The 21447-nt window shown below is 38.3% G+C and overlaps 1 protein-coding gene across 1 annotated transcript in view; it reads right to left on the reverse strand.

Annotated features, from left to right (window-relative positions):
• Window positions 1-1219: 1219 nt before the first annotated feature.
• Window positions 1220-21447, reverse strand: part of LOC113108924 (collagen alpha-1(IV) chain-like) — a 55726-nt gene continuing 35498 nt past the window's right edge. The window contains exons 26-52 of the mRNA XM_026272348.1: window positions 19838-20006; window positions 19657-19749; window positions 19455-19559; window positions 19088-19185; window positions 18832-18982; window positions 13777-13890; window positions 13501-13668; window positions 13317-13406; window positions 12729-12881; window positions 12383-12481; window positions 10690-10779; window positions 10236-10375; window positions 9895-10021; window positions 9702-9782; window positions 8005-8103; window positions 7627-7677; window positions 7290-7475; window positions 7050-7183; window positions 6890-6962; window positions 6678-6749; window positions 5606-5734; window positions 5430-5528; window positions 5067-5279; window positions 4799-4976; window positions 4597-4711; window positions 4130-4302; window positions 1220-3051 (exon numbers count right to left, since the gene is read on the reverse strand). Coding sequence (XP_026128133.1) covers window positions 2970-3051; window positions 4130-4302; window positions 4597-4711; window positions 4799-4976; window positions 5067-5279; window positions 5430-5528; window positions 5606-5734; window positions 6678-6749; window positions 6890-6962; window positions 7050-7183; window positions 7290-7475; window positions 7627-7677; window positions 8005-8103; window positions 9702-9782; window positions 9895-10021; window positions 10236-10375; window positions 10690-10779; window positions 12383-12481; window positions 12729-12881; window positions 13317-13406; window positions 13501-13668; window positions 13777-13890; window positions 18832-18982; window positions 19088-19185; window positions 19455-19559; window positions 19657-19749; window positions 19838-20006 — 3282 coding nt within the window. The 3' untranslated portion in view covers window positions 1220-2969. The remainder of the gene's footprint in view (window positions 3052-4129; window positions 4303-4596; window positions 4712-4798; window positions 4977-5066; window positions 5280-5429; window positions 5529-5605; window positions 5735-6677; window positions 6750-6889; window positions 6963-7049; window positions 7184-7289; window positions 7476-7626; window positions 7678-8004; window positions 8104-9701; window positions 9783-9894; window positions 10022-10235; window positions 10376-10689; window positions 10780-12382; window positions 12482-12728; window positions 12882-13316; window positions 13407-13500; window positions 13669-13776; window positions 13891-18831; window positions 18983-19087; window positions 19186-19454; window positions 19560-19656; window positions 19750-19837; window positions 20007-21447) is intronic.

Below are 21447 nucleotides of genomic sequence, written 5' to 3' on the forward strand. Positions count from 1 at the left end.
CAGGGTGAAACATTCTGCATGAGGGATACACGTGTTGTTTTGTGACTCATACTGACTTTTATCATTGGCATGACTTGTTATGAGTACATGGAGGAGGACAGCTGTGTTATCGAGGTTAATCTGAACCCCCATAACTGGTTCAAAATGAATTTGGAAGCTGTAAAGCAATGCAAATATTTGTACTTTTCAGAATAAATCATTTTTAGCCTTGTTTTGTAATAAGATATGCACTCGTAATATGACTGCCAGTTTATGTACAAGTGGATATCATATATTTTGCAATATGATATGCATTTGTACACAAACTGACAGTCACCACTGATAAGCTACTACTAAATATTGTGGAAACTTAAATTCTGTAAAGTTGCTTTGCACTGATTTGTATCGTAAAAAGCGCTACACAAATACACTTGAATTGAATTGAACAGGAGGAATGAGCCTTGTGAGAAACTGAGTGAACTTAGATCGCCCTCTCCAGGCCAATGTAAGTAAGAACATGCATGAACATTATAGTTTGTAATTAGCTGTAGTCAGAAGAAAACCCATAATAAAAGACCTGAAAAGTAATCTTTTATTATTATTATTATTAATATAGAAATTGTCAAGTTAAATATCTTCCCAACTAAGTCTACTGAAATTATTGCAATTATTATATTTCATATCTTAATTTTGACAACTCTAAAAAATTCATTTGTTCAATTGTTTTCCTTCAAGCTTGCAGCTCCTTGAGGGTCCTCGGATGGCAGACACCAGTCAACAGACAACAGACAAAATCAATACTGACACAACTAACTAACTAACTAACTAACTACCTAACTAACTAACTGACTAACTCACTAACTAAATAGGCTGGCAAGTATGTCAATTGAAATAATGCTATAATCAAAGAAAATATAAATAATAAATGAAACACTTAAACTTCAAGTTAAAGTACTAAAATTACAAAAATTAGACTTGAAGTAAACTAAAGGTCGTTATAAATATATAAAAAAAACTAAATTAAAATGAGCAGAAAAATAAAAGCTAATTCAAAATATTAATAAATACTACAATAGTATATAATAATATATAATAGTACCCCCCCCCCCCCCAATATATATATAAAAGCGGTTCGGTCCAAAAAACACTGTCATATAAAATCATGATGTTTGGGATACCTAGAGGGTTGAGTAAATAATGGCAAAATTATGATTTTAGCTATATATATATATATTCATCACACATTTATACAAACATTTTATTGTATGACAGTATAGGGTGGGGGCATCACTGAAATCATGTGACACTGAAAAAATTATATATATATATTCACAAATTGCTATCAATGTCTGTATTATTCAACATTTTCAAAAACAAGAGCCGTTAATACTTAATGGGCACATCAATGCACAGAGATACAGCGTGTGCGAGATCAGTGACATTAAAGTATGGATATCTGGGCTCACATCCGTGACTGAATCAAGGCACTTTCCAATTTAAACACAACTACCTATTTACTTGGCTAAAGCAGTAGTACAATTTGAAGCTGGAAGGTCAACTATGGGCAAGGTTTTGTAGCAAGCAGTGTAGATTGCATAGTCAAGTATTATCAGTGTAAAATGAAATAATAATAAAAAGAAAAGATCAATAAGTAACAAATCGACTGTGTAAGGGGAACATGTGCAGGTTCTTTGGTCTGGTATCTGAGGGACTGAGACAAAAGAAACTCAGGACATATAACAGAATCCATAGGCAATGTTTAAATGAGCATGCTTGCTTGAGAAACAGACCCTAAATTCTGGATAACCTCTTGAAGTTTGACATAGATGTGGTTGAAATCAAGTCAGGTGAGTTTGCTGATGAGTTCAAGTCAATAGAGTGATAAAAGAGTCAACGAACAAGGTGTAATAAGCTTGAATTCCTGACAAAATAAGTTCAAAAGCAACTGACTTACTAGTGCACTTGCTCAACATCTGATGTCTGGTTATATTTATTAGAGCTATAAACAGATACTGAAGGGACTGTATATGTCTATGTGAGAATGGAAACGAAGTTAAATGTCATCACGGGAAAACAGAGACTGAAACTGTGCCATTAAACAAGAGTAATGACAATATTTCTGCACCAAAATGGACCAGGCACAGCCGCAAGCACATATGAACAAGCTTAAACATCTAAACATAGATTCATAAGTGGACGTTTTCAGTCCAGAGGCCACATTCTAATGCACAAAAAAATAAAAAAAAATCCTTGCAGAATATTACAGTTTATGTGCCATGATGGTTTTCTGCAGTGGTTAACACAGAGAAATCATTGTAGAAAGGAAAGGCCCTTTGGTGCTTAAATTCTTATCGCATACGTTTTCATAAATAATTAAGCATAACAAAATCAATGGCATTTACCTGAAGAGATTATGGCGACAGAGTGTTAAGTAACTAAATAGAGCACTATATTTACAACAAAGCTTGATCTTTGCTTTTCCTACATCATACTAAGAGGGTGCTGATAAACTTACTGACATGAAGTAGGAAAAAATGAAATATCCAATTCTATAATGTTGCTATAAGTGTTGCTTGATTATACATTTTAGAGAGAAATAAACAAGGTGTGAGCATCTGATATTGTTGAGTGGCATGATAAATAAAGCTGAAAAAAAAAACACAAAATAAAACCAAGAAGGCCTGGACAGGATAGCATCCAATCCATATGGATTCTTGCTGAAGATGGTTACCTGCTTACTAATACATAAACTCAGTGCAAGTGTAAACAAGTGTCATTCATTAGACACAATGGAACAATGTTAGTTAAGCGCTCTGTATGAGGCACATGTGCTATAGTAGATCTTGAGGTTCCATTGCTATAAATGATGAGACGGATATTTTTCTGTGGATTCTTGAAGTTTTTCCGTGGCTTTTCACAGAAGTAGCACCATAACATTTGTTGTTTGTTCGTAAAACTGGGACATGAAGAGCAGACGCAGCGCTGAGGCTCTATACCCTCTTCATGCACACTTGACACCTGCTGATGTTATTTCGTAGACTCCCAGCCTTTAGCGTTGTAGGGACAGGTTTGCTGTAATCACAATACACAAGAGAACAGGACACATTTTTACATATTTTTCATAAGGTTATGGAATTCTGAGTTTTTATCTCTTTTTAGTGGCACCTAATTGTGCAGAGCACAACACAAAAAGTATTTGTCTTTATTTGAAATGTAATTTTAAATCAATTAAATCATATATCATTATTTTCATTGTTGTGGAAAAGGGCAATAATAGGCTGTTGATCTGTTTAACATTTGAAGGGTAATATTCTAAAACTGCACAGTTTATATGAAAAAAAAAATGAATATTATTTAAAAAATATACAAATAGATGGAATCATTTTTCGGACCTATTTTTTTATTTTTTATTATTGCATATTGTTGCTACGCATATTGCAATTGTTGTTTAAGTTATAAAAGAAATTGTAGGCCTAAAATGGAACATATAACATAAAACTAGCCAACTATATATTAGCAGTCTCTCAGTTGAGCATAAGAATAAGAAAAACTTTTTTGTTCTTCTAATCTTTTTAAGATGACCTGGTGATTGTTTACATTAAGTGGGATGACTTATTTATGCTTTATACAGCAGTGATGCATAAACACAATACAAAGGCTCCAAAATCACCCAGAAATTAGTGGGCCCTCTTGTGGTAAGAGAGAGGATTTATTATAGCTTTATAGTACTCCATGAGTGTGGCATATATAGTGCATTCATAAAAATAAATAAAAGGCCAAATGCAAAGCAAATATTTGCACCGCATTACTCGCTCTAGTTCACTCGTGGGATGTTTTCTGCATCACTGACACAAATAAAAACATACAAGCAATAAAAAAAAATATATATTCTGTCTGTCAACTGGACGTGTCAATAAGCTCTTCACTGATTGGCTTGCGTACTAAAGTATAATATGAATTTTCAACTTGATTTAAATTGCGTCACCCAATTCGCAAATTTGCATTTATTCGCGTGTTCGCGTGCATTGACTTTGCATGCAATCTACTCAAATAAACTCTACACACAAATAATTCAATTTGCTTTTGGTGTGAATACACCATAACAGTTAATGAATGCATGTAAATGAATAAAAAGTCTGTTAAAGCTTACCTAAACATTTCGTTGTCCTCTATGGTGGCTAACCAGAAGCTGTAGGAGTTAGCGTAATAGTTGCATGTGCCGCGACCGTGACACTCGATGAAGGGAGCCGAGCGGAACTCTTCCAGACAAGAACCCGGAGAGGCCAGAGCCTGACCGGAGCCCTCAGCACCAGCACTGGTGTGCTGTTACACACAGAGACAGATCTTTACACACCAGTCACAGGTTCACATTTTCATATAGTCCTCATTGAAAAATAAGAAAGCAAACAGATTTGGCTTCCAGGCAGTGATTATTTAGTGATATAGTAATGACCTTAGTGTGTGGCTGACAGGGTTAAACATCCTGTACTTTAGTTTGTAAAATCACTTTAGTTTGAAACTGATTTTACAGTAATAAAGCTGACTATCACATATTGCCATTCCAATTTTATTTGAATACATTGTGCAGTCCTAAAAATGCTTCTTTATTCTCCTCACCATGACGAAAGAGTATCCAATCCAGAGAGAATCCCAACCTCGAGGGCAGGCTGGGATCTGGATGCTCTGACTGTGCAGAGCTATCACCATAGCAGGAGCCTCACAAACTGCACATCTGTCACAGGAAAACATGCATGCACATGAGAAGGACGAGGAATTCTTACTCACCGAAATATCAAACGATTCATAAAATATCGCAAACCTGCTGATGAAGGGTTTGATGCTTTCACCGGTAACAGGGGCCATGCTCATGGGCATGGGTTCGGGAGAGGTGAGCCAGTACGAATAGTCATTACGAGAAGCGAAGTTACATACATTGTTGATGTTGCAGAAGAGGAAAGGCATTGGGCTGAACTTCCTTAGGCAGCTACCAGCTGTACCTGTTGGGTAAAGAGCAGAACATCAGGGATTGAGTAACTTTGATTAATGTTTCAGAATAAATACATGATCTGTGTGGCTGTCGTGCTAACCTAGGTCTTGTCCATGTGACCTCTCGTTGCCCTGGACATAAAGCAGCGAATATCCATCATAGATTGGCGTCGTTCCATCTGGACAATCTGGAACATCAACACTCTGACTGTGGCGGGTTACAAGGAAGCCGTGATCCATTGAGGCAGGGCCAGGAGGGCCGATGCCACCTGGGAAACCACTAGGACCTGGAGGTCCAGGGTACCCTCTGGGGCCTTCAAAAAAGAGATTTTAAGAAATCAAATAGGGATTTGGCAAGCATAAGCAATCTTATGAATGAAAGGAATTTCATTTCTGCTGAAATTTGCTGAACTTTTCTGCTGTCTGGGATTGGCTCTTAATATTTGATGTGTCCGTGCACCTACCAGAGGGTCCAGTTTGTCCAGGCTCTCCTTTGGCCCCAGGATGTCCATTATAGCCAGGTGTTCCATCGGATCCTTTCATACCCTGAAGTCCCATCACACCTAGGAGGGAGGTTGTGTGTTAGATGTCAAATGACTCTTTTCATAAACTTGTAAGTTCAGATATTTGAAATACTCACCCTGTTGTCCTTTCGGTCCAGGGATGCCTTGAATTCCAACTAGACCTGGGGGACCCTGAGGTCCTGGAACACCAGGATCTCCCTTTATGAATGTGTGTGGCCCAGGGGGTCCAGGGGGGCCTTCGCTACCTTAAATTAAAAAAAAATGTAAGCATAGATTTAGTACAGTGTTTACAATGAATTATAGCATTCACACCTGAACTGTCCATTATTATTGTAAAGATGTTTCCCCATATACTCAAGCTCAAATAAGGATTTGAAGAAGCAGTTTGTTGGATACACAAAATGTGTTCTGATATTTTGTGTGTGTATATGCAAAATATTTTTTGTGTTCAGATGCAAAAGCCTCTAAGTGCCATTTGAAATTTTCTTCTAGAATTAGCATTTTTGATCAGGTACCTATGTTTATGTTAATTTACTTAATTTAAATGGCAATGAAAAGAACCTATGCACTGCATTTAAAGTAAAATTACTGAACTTACACATAAGAGGCTGAAAAAATGTTAATTGTAGAAGAACATTTTGATTCTTGTTTCTGGATTTTGTTTATGAACTCTTCATGTATAAATAAATAAATATATATATAAATATATATATACATTTCTGGCTGATGACCCTGCAGCTCACCCATGGGCACTGGAGGAGGTGCGACAGGCAGCAATGCCCAGTAACATCTTCCTGTGCAATTACTATATATATGTGTGTGTGTGTGTGTGTGTGTGTGTGTATGTGTGTGTGTGTGTGTGCCTGTCTGTGTATATGTATATGTACAGAGTTACAAATTCAAAGTAAAAGGGTATGAAATATGAACATGAATAAGTATGAATAAATGTAATATTTAATAATAATGGTTAAACAATAGTAATATTAAATTATTTGATATCTTTAATGATTGTATTATTATTATTGTTGTTGTTTTGTTATAGTTGTAATGTACTGTAAAACAAAGCAATGAATTTAAATGATGCTACCAATGTGATAATATCTATACCAGTTGAAATGTTTATTTAAATGTGGATAGACACTTATGATAATATTCAAAAGAAATCTGAGTTCAAGTTTTTGTTCATACCTTTGAGACCTGGGAATCCTCTATCACCTCCATCACCCTTAGGACCGATCACTCCTTGCTCACCCTTTGTACCTGGAATGACACAGAGGCACTCAATCTACCATCTCTATTGAGCGTTGTTTTGTTTAGATTCGTTTTTTGACACTTTAAAAAAAAGCACACAGAAATGCACTGTAATATTCTGTCAAGTTAAATTTTATTTGGAGTCTTACCAGGGAAACCAGGAACACCCTGTGGTCCCATCTCACCCTTTTGCCCATTATAACCAGGCAATCCAGGCTCACCCTACAGAGCACAACTGTATTAAATAACCCCATATCATTTTTAAGGGCACACATTTTATTTTTGAGGATGAAGCCTTGACAAACTCACAGGAGTACCAGTGAAACCTTTGTCTCCTTTAAACCCTTGAGAGCCCTGTGGGCCAGGGAAACCAATATCTCCCTTTTCTCCTTTAGCTCCAGCACTGCCAGGTACGCCAGGTGGGCCTGGTTCACCAGTCACACCTGTGGGAAAAATGTGATGTGAGTGTAAGCTGACACAGGTCACATTCAGCAGAAGAGAGATATTATGTGACAGAATGTCCTGTTTGGTGAGGTGTTAAGGCTTCACCTCGTTCTCCTGGGTGTCCCTGACCTCCCCGGTCTCCTTTAGGCCCCTCCATGGATGATCCTGGAAGTCCTCTCTCTCCAGGGCGCCCTTGGTCCCCTGGGAATCCAGGCAGACCCTTCTCACCTTTAATTCCAGGAATACCTGGACTCCCAGGAATGCCAGGTAAACCAGGGTTGCCTTTGTCACCTGTGTGGGGATGAGAAGTATTGATTTAATTTAGTTACTTTTCTCTAAAATATATTTAGATTATACACTGAAAATAATAAACCAAAAATGTAATTTTAAGTAGACCTCCTAATGCTCCACAACCTAATTATTGGGGATATGTGATTCTGACCTTTGTTGCCTGGTTCCCCATGGGCTCCTGGCAAACCTGTACCAGGTTTACCTGAAGAAGAGAAATCATTGTTCGTCTTAGATCACTGTGTGCATGTACAAATTGGTGCATGAAAATGGCATACATGTTTTCACAAATGAAGGGAGAACTGAAACAAAATCTATGAATAAAATGAGTTATTCTTGCCTTATAAACGTATAAACGTGAAACGCATGTTGTGCATATAAAAACAAAAAGGTATGCAGCAATTACCAAATTTGATATTAAAAAAAGAGTCTTTTAATAGCCCAAGATATGTGCACTACTCTAAAGCATGTTAAATTAACAGCATTTTCCTTTTTGAGCTACCTTTCACTTAAAGGAGCTACATAATCTTACCAGGTTCTCCTCTCTCTCCTGACAATCCAGGAATGCCATCTACCCCTGGTTCGCCTTTCTCCCCAGGCTGACCTGGTGGACCCTGTAGACCAGGCTCACCTAATCAAAAAAACAAACAAAATAATCATTAGGATTTTCACCACTAAATGGCATACACATTTTAACAAACAAATCATGATTCATCTGTTATTTGAGTACTTATAAATGTATTCACAGTTCACGAAATGTAGGAAGAACTAAAACCAACCCTTTCTTTTAAAAATTGTACTTATTTTCAACACTAAATGATCATGGCCTATTTTAAATTAATTTAGTGCACATGTTTTGTTTTTCTCAGAAGGATTCTAATGTACTGAAAAAGTTTACATGTGTCTAGTGACCTTGCTGAAAAATCAAGCATAAACCAACGTGGATTCCAATCCGGTCCAAACTGATTTATGTTGGTTAGTGCTGGTCCAGGGCTGGTTTATGCTGGTATAGTAGTGGTCCAGGCTGGTTTATGTTAGTATAGTGCTGGTCTAGCTGGTGGGCCAGCATATTCATGCTGTTATCAAGCAAAATGGAGCTGGTGATGCTGGTTCTCCAGCACTGTCTTGCATGGTTACGTGTCAGTAGTGTTTTAGGGACAAACATTGTTTTTGCTTGAATATTTCTCTATTTATCAAAAAATGATGCAAATGAAACATAACATAAGGTTAAAACATATGATTTAATAAATTATAACATATTTTTGATTATATAATAATATGATATTTGTATATGATATATATGAATTATATTTTGATTATATGATACATTTATTAGGTCCGTTTTCTGAAAGTAGAACTGACATTTTTAATATAATGTAAGTTCTGGGAGTGGTTGTTTTTAAAGACTTTCATACTTATTTGGGAAGTCACATTCTGTATGTCACAATCCAGCTGTCAGTCAAAAGGGCAAAAAGGGTACACAGTAAAAAGTATGTCAGTGCAGACAGATCCATGAAGTTTTATAATATGTTAAATAGTGATATCATGCACTTTTAACCATTGTTGAAACTGAATTAAATCAACCAAAGGCAATGGCCAAGTGCCCAACTATAGGAACACTAATCACCATAATGGTAACATATTTCAGCAACCTTTGAATATGAACCATAAGAAAGGAATAAAGCCAAACCAGTTTGTAATAAGTGAATATGGTAAACATGTTTTAAGAGTTAGTTGGGGTTCATCATCCTCTGGTGATATTTTTATATCATCTAAGTCTGTGTGGCTATATGTCAGTTGTAGTTGTTGTGTTTCTACTGACCTGTTCACTTTTTTTTGATCTTAATGTTTCACTTATCCTCAGTGATTCTGCTTGTTAACTGCAGGTGTCATCACTAATGCTCCATCATCATTTGTAGATTGAACCTAATTTATTTCACTAACTACAACACTACCTCAGTGCTTCATAAGTTTTATTGTGGTCTTGCTGGGATCATACCAGGACCCAAAAGACAATAAATGCTGGCCACCAGCACCAGAATCCCAAGCTAGTCCCAGCATGCAAAACATCATGCTGGTCCACCAGCACACCTGCTTACCATGCTGTGGACCAGCAAACCAGCATGTAAAACATACCTTATTATGGTGACCAGCAATGCAGGACTTTCAGCAGGGGACATTAAAAGTGTGCCTTAAATAAATCTTAAGGAGAATGTCAGTTTGACTCACCTGGACGTCCTTGAAACCCAGGATCTCCTGGAGACCCCGGCAACCCACTGACACCTTTCTCACCTGGTTTCCCTGGACTGCCTGCTCAGAAAAAATAATAATACAAATATGATTGGTATTACAATAAAATATCACTGGCTGGTACACAAGTATATGTCAATGTCATTTGGATAAGACACTGTAATCATCTTGCCTGGGTAACCAATCAATCCTATGTCTCCTTTAGGTCCTTGAGTTCCAGGAGTCCCTGGGATGCCCATTGTACCTTTCTGTCCCTTCTCTCCAGGTTCACCAGGGAAACCAGGGGCACCCACATCTCCCTGTAAGTAAGAGATATAGGCTATATTAACACTGTCAGTTTTTGGGATTGACAACTGCATTTACATTCAGGTCCCACAGGAACATACAGCTGCATTTGGAATTCTGTCTGAATGAGCATGCAACGGGAGTCAAGCCCATATTCCTCACCAGAAACCATAGTGACAATGAACAAAGTAATGTCAAAGATGTTTATACTAATACAACAAAACAAACCTTCACTCCAGGGGGACCAGGGATGCCTATTCCGGCTGCACCAGGGTCTCCTTTATCTCCTTTGGGGCCATCAGAACCCTTAAATCCAGGGTGACCCGGTGACCCACCAACACCTTTAATTCCTTTTGGCCCCATTGAACCTAAAGAACCACAAAATGTTTACTGATGAACACATATAATGTTCATCAAACGACATAAAAACAACATTACCAGACTTTTTCACATTCAATTTAAACTATAGCTAAATGTAAAAACCATGGTTAAAAATAAATCATTAAATATAACAAAACTGCTTCACTGATTAATAATATTAGAAAAATCGTACTGTGAAAAGTCATGTGATGCAACCAACACACAGGTATATAATACAGGAAATTATACCTGGCAGACCTATTTTTCAAAAACATAAACACAAAGTTAACCCACATGCAGAAATAGAGAGCATTATATTTACCTGGGTATCCCATGTCTCCTCTCTGACCTGGGTCTCCAGGTTCTCCAGTTTGTCCTGGCTCCCCAGGGACTCCAGTGTCTCCTTTATCCCCTGCAATGAAGCCACAGTAATCAAATAATGCCCTCATTATAACATTATTGAATCATATTCATGGTGCCAAGATGGCGGCTCATTAGTCTGTTGGTGTTTGTGCATTGTCATTTCATTTTTTATTTTCACCTAAATGGACTGTTGTTTTAAAATCCTGCTTAGAAGTTTACTGACTATATTTAAACATATATGAACTTGATTTTCAGTGCTAAAATCACTTTAATCCGATCCCTATTCTTTCAGCGTGGATTCGTTTGTGTACCGCACTGTATGTATCGACACTGGACTTTTAACATTCTACTTTGCTTGTCTGGAATTTCTAACGACTATTCTGTTGCATCATACTCAAGCACTGGATCCAAGACTGGTTGGAAGGGAGAGTACCACTACGGTCATGGGAGTTCTATGTTTGCTGCAGGTGTTCATGGGACTGAGCTTTGGTAACAGCGGCATCGCACCTCTTGCAGCTTTCAGTTCAAGTCCATTGGTAGGGGTTTGTTTGCTGTTGCGGTGACTATATCGGTTTGGTGGGACAAGTTTGTAGAGGTTTTTGCCAGCTGTCGTGTGGGGAAGGTCCCTGAAGGATTGTTGGCATACACTGCCTTGTTTTCCAGCCTTTTCAGAGATCTACTTCGGAGGATAATGTGGTGTTTAATTATTGCATGCACGCCCGTAGCGTGTCTACTTAACTGGTTGCCTTACCAAGTGCACATCAGAGACAGTTGGTCTCTAACTAAGGAAGAGAACAACTGTATTAAATATTCTCCCTGTGTGGGTCCGACTATAAGAAATGATGTAGCAAGTAAATCAGTTAGAGGAAAGAGCTTCATACTTCTTATGCTACTTATATCCTACTAATAGAGGTTCCCCAACTTTTACTACTTCAGCTGAACTAAAATCCAGATCAGGCTTGGGTTTTATCCATGTAAACATCCATGGTTTGTTACCTAAATTGGATATGGTTCATATCTGGGCAAGAAACACAAATGCAGAAAAATAATAATAATAATAATACAAAAACCCCACACATTTCATTGTTGTTGGTTTATTAGTAATTTAAATAGTAATTTAGTAATATCAATACAGTGCACTCTAAATTTGATCAAAATATTATTTTTCAAGTAGTCTATGCATGACTTCCAGGGTGTTTCCATTTAACATGTTTATTTGGAATTATATTAATTGTGAAAAGTGCTTTAGAGGTATCTTAATGTAATGTTTTTTTTTTTTTTTTTTTTTATCTTAATTTGATGTTTAATGTTTTAAATGTCATATGTGTATTTGTATAACTTGGCTGCATATCTTGGTCAGGTCACCCTTTGTAAAAAAGTTAAAAAATAATAATAATAATCTCGGTGGGGTTCTCTCCTGGTTAAATAAATATAGCACCTGCTTAGGATCATGTACAATCTTTTGGGCTTTATGTTTTAGAAATTCCTTTTAGCCTTTTGACATTTGCATATAAATCGTAGACATGGCCTCATATTCTAAATTTGTATGGGTGCAAAATTGCCAAAAGTCAGGGCATGTCAAAACTTCTCCAGGTCCTCAAAACACCTTTAGACCTCAGAGGGTTAACAACAACTATACTGTTAAATCTAACCTGGCATTCCATCTTTTCCTGGCATTCCATCTTTTCCTGGCATTCCAGGGTCTCCAGGTGTTCCAGGAAACCCCTTTTCTCCAGAAGGACCGGGATCACCTGATATTTAAGGTTAAAATACAAAGACTAATAAGTTTATAGTTCACTGAATTTCAACATAAATTAGCACCATTTTTGATGATGATCAGCCACCAATGAAAGCCAACAATCCAGAGCTGTCAGTTTCCTTCAAACTCCAACAAAGATTCATGTTATTTTATTGTATCTGTTTAGATCATCTTCAAAACATAGGACCATTAGTTTAGGTTCTGAAACCTCTATGACAAACCCCTCTTTCTCTCTGTACCTATGTCTCCGATGTCTCCTTTCTCCCCTTTCATGTGTTCCATGTCAACATCACTCATGTTTCCAGGTGGCCCCTGTAGACCCTGCTCTCCTCTCTCACCCTTGGGACCTGGATCGCCAAACACTCCCCTGACCCCAATCAAACCAGGGTCACCTGAAATAGACAGAACAACATCATTAAGATTTAGCGAATGCAACTCTGAATGTGCCTCCGTCATAATAAGATAAAAGTTTATTTGCAGTCCAAATAATAATACCATATTTTCCGGACTATAAGTCACACTTTTTTTCATAGTTTGGCTGGTCCTGTGACTTATAGTCAGGTGCGACTTATTTATCAAAATTAATTTGACATGAACCGAGAGAAATGAACCAAGAGAAAACATTACCGTGTACAGCCGCGAGAGGCTATAGACGGTAATGTTTTCTCTTGGTTCTTGGTTCTAAATAAATGCGACATTTAGTCCAGTGCGACTTATATATGTTTTTTTCCTCGTCATGACGTATTTTTGTACTGATGTGACTTATACTCAGGTGCGACTTATAGTCCGAAAAATATGGTAATTGTTTTAAATGTGTGTTTTATTACCTTTTGGTCCGGGCTCTCCAGGGTTTCCAACAGGGCCTAAAGGTCCAGGGGGTCCTGACATTCCCATTATTCCAATTTCTCCTTTTAGACCTGAAAAAAACAACAACAACAACATTAAAATTTGAATCATCTTATAGGTATACAAGCATGCGCAAGGAGAATGCCAGGAATAATGGGTGCTCACCACGTTCACCAGGGAAGCCATCTCTTCCTGGAGGTCCTTGTTCCCCAGGCAAACCCCTAGATCCTGATACACCTGGGACACCAGGGCTACCCCTGTCTCCTGGAGGGCCAGGCATGTCTAAACCAGGTAGGCCTTTATAACCTTTCTCACCCTTTATACCGATCCGACCTAAGACATCATCAAAGCTTGTTTCAAACCATGGATCATGTGAACATCTAGGCAGGTATATGAACATACTGTACATCTTTTTGGGTGCTGATTAATAGGAAAACTCACCAAGGGGTCCAGGGTCTCCAGGTGGCCCCATTGGTCCAGGTGGTCCAGGTTCTCCAGGCCCTGGAGGACCCGGCGGCCCCGCTGCACCACGAGCTCCAGGTGGTCCAGGATTACCTGCAAATTCAAAATAATTTTATGTTATTACAAACACTGAACTCATCTCATTTGATTTCATGCAAACCGATTCTCCAATACTCTCTTCCAGTTTGAGGTGAAAACACTTGAGGCATTTGAAAACATTGTCTGACACCTTCCTGAAAAGATTAGATCCTTCTGTCTGAACTGGCCCTCATAAAAACTGCACCTCATTGGTTAAATCCTACCTTGCAGGCAAATTTATAAAAAACCAAAAAATAAAATAAAAACACAGTTATGCCTTTCAAGACCCCACCGCAGGTCGTCCTGACCTGCCGGACAGGAAGAGGAAAGGGCAAAGTCTCTTAACAGCCAGACCACCCCATACAACTCCAGTTCAGTTCTGGGTGCCGAGGACAATCTGTTTGCTGTAAATGCTGGGCCCGTTAATGCACCCATACAACAAGCTGCTGTGATAGCCGGCAAAATAAATCACAAACATTTACACAAAGAAGGCATACAGAGAGGTTTTGGGGATAATTAAATAAGGTTATTCACTTAAATTAATTCGAAAACCCCACATTTCAGTGGCATGGTCCCCACCTTAGTTCAAAGCAAGGACGCACACGTCCTGCACAGGGCAAAAGGAGCCATGGAACAGTTCCTCCAACACAGAGCGAGTCAGGTTTCTACATTCGTTACTTCCTCGTCCCCCTCCTCGATCTCAGACACCTGAACTGCGCCCTCATGAAACAGTCGTTCAGAATGACTACAATGAAACAGATCCTCTCGAAAATACGGCCACTTACTGTCAATCCACATTGCCCCCATCACAGACAATTCTTGAGAGCTGCCTTCGAGGGAGAGGCTTATCATCACGTGGTCCTTTTCTTTGGACTGTCTCTGGCTCCTCACACTTTAACCAAGTCCATGGACATGGAATGTCCTCTCTGAGGCAGGTGCACTCTTAACTACAGTACCTCGACAACTGGCTTGTCCTAGCCTAGACAGATGCAGAGCTGCTATCTCAGAGACACGTATGTATCAATGTAGACCAGGCCTGTGTTACAGCTCTGGCCCCTTGGAAAAACTCTCCGTGGATAGAGCAGGGTGTGGCCCTGGGGATAGTATGCAGGAGGAAGACAGATGTTTCCAACATGTGTTGGGGAGCTCTGTGCTATGGCAAACTTACTTTTGGCCATCGGTAAAAAGCAGAGGAAGAGCTACACATCAACTGCCTGGAAATGCTGGCCCTTCAGATCTTCTTGATGGACATAACGGGATACTATGTTCTGGTCCGCTTGGACAGCATGACTGTGGTGTCCTACATAAATCACTAGGGAGGGCTCTCCTCGAAGCCCCTCTTCATTCTGGCAGAGCACCTCTTGGAATGGGCTCAGCTCAACTTGGGTTTGGAAGTTGGAATAAAGAAATAAAATAAGTACTCTGTGACATCTTAAAATCTCAGCACTCTAAATAGGCATAGGCTCATTTTTAGCCTATAAATAGACCAACGCACCAATAAAAACAAGTCACTAGCAGCTGACATTTTAATAAAATAATAATTCCAACATCCGTGTAAATACTCTGTCCACATTATGCATTTAAGGCTCAATTAATATTTAGTTATCATTTAAAAAACCTTTACTTACAGAGAATAGGCTAAGCCTACATGTTTTTGTGGAGGAAAATGATTGCATCCACTACAGGAGCGGATCTACCGGGGTGGCAATTGCAATTTTTTACAAAGTATTAATATACTGTAATATTTGTTGTTGTTGCTATAAAAACAGACCAAAAGCCATCAATAGCCTTTAAAATGACTTAAAATGTATTATATAAAAAACAATGAGGCAATAATGATTGGTTAATAATAACACTGTTAAAATACATAATATAGGCAAATACAAAATAAACAATTTATGTACATGTTATTAAAAATGCCTGCAAAGGGAGCCAAATACCATGTAAAATCCTTGTTTAGGCTACTGATCAAACATTTAATTCAAATATTCACTTAATCTTTCATTTTTGACCACCTTGCTGCTATAGATGACATAGCCTTTATAATTTCTTCAACAAAAAACATGCAAATCATAACCCTTACAAAAATAAACCATGGTTTTATCACAGTAAAACTGCTTCCTTTTGCATGATTTCTTAATGCTTGAGACTATAAAATAGAGTCATAATAAAGCTATAGCCATAGGTAAATGTTGAGAGCTACAATTGCAATTTATAAATAATACAATTTATTCATTTATTCATTTACTTTTCTATTTGATTAAAGGTCTATTTTCACCCCTATATAGTAGGTGTTTTTTTCAATCATCATATTTGAGGAAGGGGGGCACAACAATACAGTCCTGCTTAGGGCACCCATTTGAAGGTGTTGTTATACACGTCTCTGGGAATGTGTGCTCTACTACACACACACACACACACAAACACACGCACACACTGAAGCACGCATGGTGTTTTCAGCTCTTCACTATATTGATGCATGATGTAGGCTACACATGCGCACGCCAGCGCGCTATGAGAGGATTTCACCATTTCATTTGATAAAACTATCGTCATTCATTCGTATCGTATATACAGACTGACAGAAACGGCAATGTCTTTATGACAACCTGTCAAAATAAAATTTCGGGCATAACTTGAAGAAATTCAAACAGAAATATAGTACTATTGCACAGTAGAGTATGCTATACGTCAAGTAGACCTATTAGCCAATAATAATAGTTTATTAAAAAACACAGAAACTCTGTCTACAACCCACCAAAATAAAAGTTTGCTCTAACTTACTAAATTATATAAGAAATTGCACAGTAAAATATACTTAAGTGGGTTCAGCGTGTTCCTGTGCTCACTAATGTCATTATTCACTCATTATTCTCATTATAAACATGGAACTTTTCCACACCTCAGACTTTGCTTTAGTTGCTGGTGCAACCAAAACGTAATCGCCAGAGGCAAGCCTCCATTACACTTACTCAGCATCCATTTTCGCATCTTTCTCACGCTAATCAAAACACATCACATGACCGCTCGTTTACCTCGCAAACCGGAGCGCAAGCCCGAGCCCGCGTAAGATTATATAAATTAAGCCCAAACCCGACCAAACCTGTCGGGTCCCATCGGGTCCCGTCGGGTTCGGGCAAATATCTTCAGCTCTAAAATGAACCATGAAGCAGCATGTTGTCATAGAAAAATGTCCCCACAGAGGAGTTGATGTACCATCCGTAGATTGTTCAGAAATTCTGGGAGATTTAAAAAAATAAATATATTTAAAAAAAAAAAAATTTACTTTTCATTTACAAAAAAGGAAGGAGTAGGATCAACAAACAAGACTGGAACAAAATTTGAGTTGACTTACTTAAATGAACTTTTACTTAACATACTAATTTATTCAGAAGCACCTGTACATCCATCCCCACACCCAGTTACACTTACACACACACACACCCACACACAGAGACAAATCATGTTGGCTCTCATGTATATTTTGGTTATTTTATATTTGATTTGTTAGCTGTAATTATGTTATTTGTTTGCATAATTATAAAATAAAAAAAGGAAGAAATTCTACGAGATCTTTGGCAAGGCAGAGGTCGACCTCTTCGCCTCAGAAGACAGCTCTCATATCCGACTCATTATTCAAAGGACAGGGATATTTTGGCCCATGATGCATTGGCAAATCTCCTCCTTTACACTTTTCCCCCAAATGCACTGATCCCACAGGTAATCAGGCAGGTCAGGGAGCAAGAACATAAGGTTCTCCTGATGGCCCAGCTCTGGAGAAACCAGCACTGTTTCTCAGAACTGTCTCAGCTGCTCGTAGCCCATTCCTCTGAGCAGGGATCTCCTCTCTCAGGTAAACAGGACAATTTGGCACCCCCAGTCCAAGCTGTGGGCTCTGCACCTCTGGCCTATGGGTGGGAGCCTGCAAATCTCACCAGGCATAATCTAAACACTATTTCTCAGGCTAAAAGAAACCTAGATGCCCATTAAATAGTCTGTTTTCTCTGCCTGATGCTCAACCTGTGGTAAAGACCCAACCTCCTACGACATATCACTGATTTTGTCCTTCCTGCAAGAACTGCTGGATAAGGGAAACTCCAACTGGTGGGCAGGAACAAATTAGTTGTCTGTTTCTTGAAGGTATCCAGCAGACTAAATCCACTTCACCCCCCCACTGTCCCTACTGCCCACTGTTCTCTCTTTGAGCTGCTACAGTCTAGTGACCTTTTGTCCCTGTCCCCCTTCACTCTTTGTATTTTGTCCAAGCCTATGTCTTTACAAAAATTAACTGCTACAATGCTCTATGTTCCTTCAAGCATGCTTAACACAACCTATGCAATGTATTCAGAACATGACTAGTCTTCAGTCAGTGGCCCTTCACACCTTTTCCCATTGCTTTAGAGAACTATTCAACTTGTTTTCCACCTTGTTTGTCAGCATCCATACAAGAGTGAAAGTTCACCAGACAGTTTGCATTATCTGCAATGACTGTGTGGTATTGAAAATCCCACGGAAATCCATGGTTTGAAACATCCTTCTCACCCAATGTTTGTTTGAAGTGCTTTCTTTAAAAAAAAAAATTGTAATTGCCAAATTTTTTATGCCCAAATCTTCCCAGAAGATTAAACTGCTCACGGTTTAGGCAGAAATGAGATGGGACCTAGGGGAATCTTCCCTAGTTCTTTAACTTATTTAATTTAACCAAGTTTCCCCAGACAGTTTTTTTGTAAAGCCACAACAATTATTTTTCTTCTTTGGGCAATCCATCAGTAAAACCACCAGGATATTTTTCAAATGCTCAGATGTTTAAACTCTTTTGTTCACTACTTCAAAACTCAATTCCAATTAACAAAATTGTTTGTTAAAAGTTCCTAAGTGAGCTCAAAAAGTACTTTCAGATTACATGTTAAATAATCTATTCAAAAGTATTACGTGAAGCTAACACAGTAAATGTACCTTTGATTCCCTGTAGTCCAGGTGGCCCAGTACGTCCCTCAGTTCCAGGAACCCCTGGCATTCCAGGATATCCTTTTTCCCCTGGAAATCCTGGAACTCCTTGCTGACCTATGGCACCTTTAGGACCAGGAAGACCCCTGCCAGGTTCACCCTGTATATGATACATTTCGGGTGAGTGAAAAGGTGATATAATTTCTTATCATTTTCTATACAACCATAATACATGAAAAGGTCTAAATGACATCCGCCATCATACTTTTTGCCCAGGTGTCCCTGCACGACCAGGAAAGCCATCCTGACCTGGTCGACCAGGCTCTCCTGGAATCCCAGCAGGACCAGGAATGCCAGAGTGTCCTAGAAGAGGGAAATGGACAGTTAAAAAGATGACAGAGTTTAGATTAGATAAATGAAACATAATTTGTCTCCCATTTATGCAAATGTAATTCTCACAGTCAGCCAGAATAAAGACTAACTTTTCAATTCATAGAAACCTAGGATCTTTGCAACTATAGCTGTTTTATCAATTATGAAATCTTAGGTTTAATAGATAAATGTGCAGAGTATTAGTGCATTTCACCTTAAAACTAAAGTTGACACTTATAGACAATATATACGGCACTTGCCTTTTGGTCCTGGGGGCCCAGGAGGGCCCATTCCTGACTGTCCAGGGTCACCTTTGTCTCCCGGGATTCCTTGATGTCCACGGTCACCTGGGAAACCTATGTCACCTGAGTGATAAAGTGAAAGAGTCGTCAGTACAACCAGCTCTGCATCACAGCACAGTCAATTTTTGAGCTGGAATACATTGGTATAACCTGAATTTACCTTGAAGTCCAGGTCTGCCAGTCTCTCCACGAGGTCCTGGGGCACCCTGAGGTCCAGGTAAACGTATAATTTTACCAGCATCACCTTTAGGTCCTACAAAGATATTTGAGATTGTGATTGTTTTAAGGAGCAGAACAATGACAACCAGTGGATAAGCAAATTTTTAGTCTAAATCACTGACCTGGTAACCCTGGCTTTCCTGGTGCACCAGGGAAACCTGCTGAGCCTTTTTCACCAGGTTCACCTGGCTGACCTATGCCTGAAGCACCTGGGGGACCTCTCTCACCCGGAGGACCAGGAAGTCCACGATCTCCATCCAGGCCACGATCACCCTTAATACCAAATCTAGCCTAATCCCAGAAAAAAGCAAATACTCCATGGTTAATAAAACACTGCAGCATAGACTCAGGGATTCAGATCACTGTAAATTAGATGTAAAAGTGGATACAGCTGATTTGTCACCTTGGAAAGATAAGGTTCTATCTGCATTCTGAGCAATTTTGAGATACTGAGCTTCAAAGTTTTTGCATTCTATATAACAAAACTTATATGGGGAACACGTTTATTTAAAACATGATCCCTAAAATGTATTCTAAATGTATACTATCAAAATCCTTTCAAATCTGTAAATGTGTATTTCTGGAGTGGGTCAATTGCAGACAGAACCTTCTAATTAAAAAAAAATAATATTATGGAATTAGGGAAATAAGAAACAAACGGTTTGCTTATAATTTGTTTTAAAACATAAAATTAGTTATATAACAAGAGAAAGTTAAGTTTAATTTTTTTTTATGAAATGTATTTCATATTTTATCTTGTTCCTGTTAAGCATAAACAAGGCAATGCTAAATATTTTGTCCAGTGAAGGCAGGCAATATGGTGGGTAATTTAACACGTTATTGCAGGAACCATTTAAGTTTAAGTTTCCTTTAGTTTAGAATTTACAAAATTAAGCCTTAAAAGTCAAAAAGTCAACAATTTAACTGATTGGGACTTTACAACAATAAACATTAGCATGTTATTTCAGCCATACTGATGTCTAGAGATAAAGCCATTTAACCTGTCCCACTTTCTGTAGAATAAAGTCCTGGTCGGATGTATTACAGTAGCTGCTGTATGTCTAAAATAAATTTAAGACTAAAAAACTGACGAACAGATAAACTTTGCTTCAGCAAAGATGTCTAACAAAGTTTAATAAATATAGAAAAAAATTTCACTGACATTATATATATAATCAAAATCTTTCACATTTAAAATGTTAAAATTACTTTAACTATGCAACAACTCAGTGTATACCAACAATGTAAAATGTAACTTCATCGCACATAGTGAAGTATACACTTTAATCCAGTTTGCCATAGCGTGGAGTTTATTGCTACATAGTACATATACCTCAGTGCAAGTACACAGGATGGTTCAAGGTTAAAACATATACATAACTTTCCCTCGTATGACAATGACATACTGAAATAAAGCAAATAGACTACAAAACCTGGACCTATCCTCTTAAAGGGATAGTTCACCCAAAAAACTAAATTATGTCATTAATAACTCACCCTCATGTCGTTCCAAACCCGTGAGACCTCCGTTTATCTTCGGAACACAGTTTAAGATATTTTAGATTTAGTCCGAGAGCTCTCAGTCCCTTCATTGAAGCTGTGTGCACGGTATACTGTCCATGTCCAGAAAGGTAAGAAAAACATCATCAAAGTAGTCCATGTGACATCAGAGGGTCAGTTAGTCAGCATCGAAAATACATTTTGGTCCAAAAATAGCAAAAACTACGAATTT

This window comes from Carassius auratus, chromosome 9, assembly GCF_003368295.1.
Source record: "Carassius auratus strain Wakin chromosome 9, ASM336829v1, whole genome shotgun sequence".
Taxonomy (NCBI): Eukaryota; Metazoa; Chordata; class Actinopteri; order Cypriniformes; family Cyprinidae; genus Carassius; species Carassius auratus.